Source organism: Platichthys flesus, chromosome 7 (genome assembly GCF_949316205.1).
Source record: "Platichthys flesus chromosome 7, fPlaFle2.1, whole genome shotgun sequence".
In the NCBI taxonomy this organism is placed as follows: domain Eukaryota; kingdom Metazoa; phylum Chordata; class Actinopteri; order Pleuronectiformes; family Pleuronectidae; genus Platichthys; species Platichthys flesus.
The window spans coordinates 8,368,268-8,374,351 of NC_084951.1; the positions used below are offsets into that span (position 1 = coordinate 8,368,268).

A 6,084-nucleotide genomic window follows, 5' to 3' on the forward strand; every position below is an offset into this window, starting at 1 on the left:
AGGGCGGGGCTTCACCTCAAGGGTAGTATAGACAACAGGCAGTTGAGTGTGTGTGCGTGTGTATTTATTGTGTTCCTGTGGCTGTTTTAGTCAGACAAACACATCCAGTCTTCAACATGTCGGCGATCTGTGTCTCCCTGAGTCGGAATCTTCTGGTTGCCAGGAGCTGTGGCGTCATGGTGGTGAGTACAACATCATTCACAACAAACACCATCCTGATGGCAACTCTGACAAATGTTGTGTTAACAACTGGGGTTCTAGTGGTAACGTAGGCCCCATTTATCCTATTGTAGGCTACCCTGCACTGTATCATCGTCTAAAAGAGTGTGTGACAATGTGAACGACCTGTGATTACACACCTTGCTCCCACACCCCGTTTGTGTGTGTGTGTGTGTCTCTGTGTGAATGTCAGAGGACATACAGCAACACACTGATCTGGGAAGTAATGTAGTGGAAGTGTTTACATTCCACACTGAACACATCACAATGCATGTTGAGGAGTTAACCTCTCCATCGGGTATGAGCCGAGCTGTGGTGCAGCTCCTACCTCATGTTAAAGACTGATAAAGCAGGTCTGGACCTTTATCTAAGCAGTTAAACCTCATATATATATTAATATTTCTTTTATTTGAGCAGAAATGTCGATCTTGTTGTGTTAAAGTTCGTCTTTCATTGTCCTGTAAAGTCAGTTAAGTAATCAGAGATATCACCGTGATGTAACACCGTCAAGCCAGTTCACCCAACCTACCACTAGGGGGAGACTCAATACCTTCTTATGCAAACAGAGCACACAGTATTTATATATACGAGGATTCGGTGTATATAAATTGTCTGTGATTCTACTCAATAACTGGCCAGATGATAACGTGTAATAATACCGAGTAATGCTATCACAGTGAGCCTCCATTAATCTGTTTTATTTTCAGACGTTTAGAACATCATGATCTTTTTATTATCTTGGTATTCAGATCTCATGCTGTTCTTTTGCATTTGTCTCTTCATTTTGGGTTATTTTAGAAATGAGCAATGCAAATTTAGTGTCATTGTTGTGTAAATTATTTGAAGTAACCTTACAAGTTAAGTAGTCTGGTTTGACAGGATATGTGCTTAATTTTAGCCTTAAGATAAGATATGATTAGATATCATGTATTTGTCCTCTATAGAGGAAGACATTTACAAAGCAGCACAAGGAAGTAGTAGAGAAAGGAGAAAAATAAAGTAGAGTAATAATAAGAAAATACACACAATATTATCAGTAATTGTATATTTATAGTAGTAAGAGCTACAATAAAATATAACATATTTATACTTTTTAAAATAGAAAATGGAAGTTCTTTTTATAAGACTTTTTATGATAAAGGTTATGCAATTTGTCAAAATTCTTACATTATACAACATGTGCAGCCGTATAGAGTATATGGATATTTGTGTTTGACTGTAGGTGCTGTGTCGATGTGCAGTTAGTTTGTATGACCTGCAGCTTGGTAACATTGTTATGTTTTTTGTTCATAACTCTTAATTGATACTTGGGTTTGAGTCTTATGTATTGCTTCTGTTCCTTATCTGTGATCTAGATGGGGCGGTCAGTTCAGACAGCAGCTGCTCCGGTTACTGAACCCAGAATCAAGAAGTTCCAGATTTACCGCTGGGACCCCGACAGTGCCGGAGACAAACCCCGAATGCAGACCTATGAAATTGATTTAGACAGGTAAATCATGACCAGGTCTATTATTAAAACATTACTAAGCTGGATCCTAGTTTTTTAATGATAGTGTAGCACATGTCCTAACTTATTGACCTCTTCCTCTTAATACAGATGTGGCCCAATGGTTCTGGATGCCCTCATTAAGATTAAGAATGAGATGGACCCCACGCTCACATTCAGACGCTCATGCCGTGAGGGTAAGAAACTAAAATCACCTGCATTCAACCTTTAACAAAGCAAATGAAACATGGAGACATGACCCTTTGTTTCATCTTTCATTGACCCACCGAATGTGTTGTTTCCTCAGGTATTTGTGGCTCATGTGCCATGAACATTAATGGAGGCAACACGCTGGCGTGTCTTAATAAGATCGACGCAAACACCAGCAAACCAACCAAGATTTACCCACTTCCACACATGTATGTGGTCAAAGATCTGGTGCCTGTAAGTACTGCAAGAGGAGAAAAAGAGTTATACGCAATGGCCATATTTGAAATTGCTCTAGAAGATTGTCATTAACATTAGAGCATAATGACGATAAACTTTTTATGCATTTAAACAGAATATTTCATATTTAGAACATTGTATTTTTAATGTCGGTCATGACTTTTGTTTGTAAATTTCCCACCAGGATATGAGCAACTTTTACGCACAATACAAATCCATTGAGCCCTACCTGAAAAAGAAGGATGAAGCTCAAGAAGGGAAGGAGCAGTATTTCCAGTCGGTGGAGGACAGACAAAAACTGGTAAATAAACCAGCTTGTTTCACACCAGTGGGCAGCCATTGTGTCGTCATATCTTGGCCCTGGCAAATAACAGCTGCGCTGACCTGTCTTTCATTAACTTGTCTGGTGTGTTACATTCACAATGAAATGTAGCAGGACCACATTTGTTACGATAGTATTATGGCGTTTTGTAAAACACCACAGTGACTCAGAGTAACCTGTGGTACTTTACCCAACAGGACGGCCTCTACGAATGCATCCTCTGTGCTTGCTGCAGCACCAGCTGTCCCAGCTACTGGTGGAATGGAGACAAATACCTGGGACCTGCCGTACTGATGCAGGTGGGTTGAAGACAGTCCGAGAACATCTATCTTTTCAGACACTAACTCCGTAAAATGTGCAACAATTGACAATTCTCCGGACTCTGCATTTCACACACTCTTTTACATCCTGTTTGCTTTGATAAGGTAATTTGTTAGGTTTTTAGGGGCTTTTTTATTTCTTAGTGTGTGTCGGAAACATCATCAAACACTCGCCCGGAGTGAATTCTTCCCATTTTCCTGCTGTATTCTTACAGGAGCTCACATTCTCCACACATTTACTAGGGAGCTGGCACAAAAATCTCCGGAGAATGGCCCGAGCTACCAACTCTGCATCATTGCAGGAGAATATGCTCAGTGCATGTCAGCAAGCAGCATAAAACACATTTAACTATGAGATTTGTGTCCCAATAATAGACTATTTATATGTGTTAACAAGAATAAAATACCAGTTTAGAAAAACTAATACTCAGCTTTCATTGGTTTTACCATAAGTGACCCAGAGTTGTTACTTTCATATCAAATAATGGAAGTTAACATTGGCAATATTTTCACAATTTACAGTCCAGGCAAACACAACTTTAGTAATGAGTTCAACATGATATTGTGTCATGAATTGTAGTTTACCAGCATTTCTATCACTGTGAACATTCATATTTTCCTGATGCAGTAAAGAATACACTGTTTACTGTCCTACAGGCGTATCGTTGGATGATTGACTCCCGTGATGAATTCACTGAGGAACGTCTGTCTAAACTGCAGGACCCCTTCTCGCTCTACCGCTGCCACACCATCATGAACTGCACGAAGACTTGTCCCAAGGTATATATAGGCAGACACACACACACACACACAGTAATACAGAGTTAATAGAATTTCAGTTTCTCACAGTCTGTTTGTCACACTCCTTTACAGGGACTCAACCCAGGAAAGGCCATTGCAGAGATCAAGAAAATGATGGCGACTTACAAAGAGAAGAAAGCAGCAGCATCGTGAAAAGCATGCCCACTAAAGATCCACGAAGAATACCTCAATATAAGTTAACAGGCGAAGAGCAGAGAAGCACCTTTCATCATTTTAATGAGTGTGATTGTGAGGCAGAAGGAAACAGGAATGTGTTAGAAAAAGGTGATGGAGCCTCAAGCAAAATATTGAGTGATGGAGCATGGACCACATATCTGCTATTTGTGTAAATTGGTGAAAAAAACGATATTACTGTTATTACTCACAAATATCTTATTAAGATTGTACATATTTGTACATGTGTTCATTAAAGATGTGCTGAGCTCATTATGGATGTCAAACCTATGTTTTTGAATGAGGAAAGAACACAGTACTTTTCAATTGTCTTTGCCACTTACATTACAATAAAAAAAAAATTGTTTCTATGTCCAAAAGTCCCCACTAGCGTACCAGTGCTTCTATAAACCAACCCTCACTTATGGTCATGATCTGTGATGGAATGGGATTGTGAATACATACAGCAGAAATCTATTTCGTCAATAAGTTGTCTGGGTTTACACTTAAAAGAGATAGAGAAGTAAATTAATAAGGAGCTCAGCAGGTTGAGCTGATTTTTCTATTGGAGGTTTTCTGGGCACAGCCTCCAGGTGAGAGGCCCTTGAAGCACCATGGGGTCCCTGAGGGGAAATATGTTGCTCTGGAGAGAATTATCTGGATTACCCTCCTTCAACCAGGCACCACTGCAAACTGTAAAAAGTTGAAAATGGATCCAAATGAAAATGAACAGCTATCATAATAAGACAACGCATCTCAAAGATTATGAATGGGCTGTCTAATTACAACATCATACCACAAACCTTACTTCGTCATTGCAAGTCAATGTGAATGTCGTCATAGCAATAATGTTGCTACAACGAGAACAAAATACAATCATATAGCCTTAAGACAAGATGTAGCATGTGTGCTTAGAGGCTGCCTTCCCAGCGCAAATTATGGTTGTAATAGTGGAGACAATGCATTGCTAAATACATTAACAATTGCTAAGTTCAAGCGTGACATTTAGCCAGAGCATCAAAATGAAATTGAGCTATCAATGGCTTTATATGTGAGAGCCCTCTTTCCCCAGCCTGTGAATGAATAACATGTTTTGTTCAGCAGCTTCAAAGAGCGGCTGTCTCTATTTTCTGACGGTAAGAAAAGCACACCAAGACAAAAATGATGGCTGCATTCCATTCAGGTGATCCGTCCTGTTTCATGCTCACTCAATGGCAGGGCTCCATGGTTTACTAAGTGAAGCCTTCTTTCATATTGTTTATTCCTCTGTGAAAGTGTTATGAAAATTTTTAGTGTTTCTTAAATATACTGAATTGGAAATAGAGCCTCCATTTGAAACATAATATCTGGCACACAACAAAAAAAGTCTTCCCAACTTCCCACACAAATTTCCAAAGTGTAAACACAAAGGCTGGCTGGGTTGACTGGATTTAGTATCAAATAGAAATCTGATCACCTCATCCTGAATTCCTGAGTATTAACATTCAATAGTAACATAACAAATATGTCAGTTAAAAACAAGACATACATGGTAGAGATGGGGAAGAGCAGGATTTCTATTGCTTTTCGTTTGATTATTCAGGAAAAATGAATCGCATTATTGACGGCTTGAACGTACTCGAAGAAACTCATTTGAAAACTCACCAAACCTCGCCGGTGTGTCAGGCCCAATGAAAATGCACGTATTCTGGAGTAATTTGAAATGGGCACGGCAAAATGGCTCAACAGCGCCCCCTGAAATGTAGCAATTCTGTCTGTCATCTTTACAAAATTTGATTAATGCAACAGGAAGTCGGCCGTTATGGATTTTTTGGCCATTTTGGCTGTTTTACACGTGTATTTTAATGAACTCCTCATAGAGCTTTCATAGGATCAACTTCAAATTTGATGAGTTTCATCTTGTCTCCTTGGAGATTAAAACTAACTCAAATTTTTGGTTTTCGTCGCACGGTGTGATCGTGGCGTTGCCTCAAATTTGGATGAATCACCATCAAAACATGAGGTCGTATCCCGGACATACATTGTCCAATTAACTCCAAACTGGACATAGGCTACATGACAAGATCGAACGACATGTACACAAATTTGTGGTGAAATGTGTCATTTTATCACAAACAATAAACCCACTTGGATCGATATGCTAGACCGAACGGGACGTCGGCCATTTTGAATTAAGTGGCCATTTAAAGTCGGTGATTGTCATCTCAACTCTATGGAGATTAAAAGTTAATAAAAAGTTTGTCTCATGGAAGTGACATGTTATACTTTTATGCTCATTTGCTTTAATGTCACAGTGTCAGTGGTCACAGATTCCT

At 39.3% G+C, this 6,084-nt stretch overlaps 1 protein-coding gene across 1 annotated transcript; it reads left to right on the forward strand.

Moving 5' to 3' along the window:
* LOC133956306 (succinate dehydrogenase [ubiquinone] iron-sulfur subunit, mitochondrial-like) lies at positions 1–4,042 on the forward strand. The gene is made up of 8 exons (XM_062391236.1): positions 1–182; positions 1,575–1,708; positions 1,817–1,902; positions 2,013–2,149; positions 2,337–2,453; positions 2,672–2,773; positions 3,452–3,574; positions 3,668–4,042. Exons 1-8 carry the CDS (start codon positions 117–119, stop codon positions 3,746–3,748), a joined length of 846 nt encoding a protein of 281 aa, XP_062247220.1. The 5' UTR covers positions 1–116; the 3' UTR covers positions 3,749–4,042.
* The last annotated feature ends 2,042 nt before the right edge of the window (positions 4,043–6,084 follow it).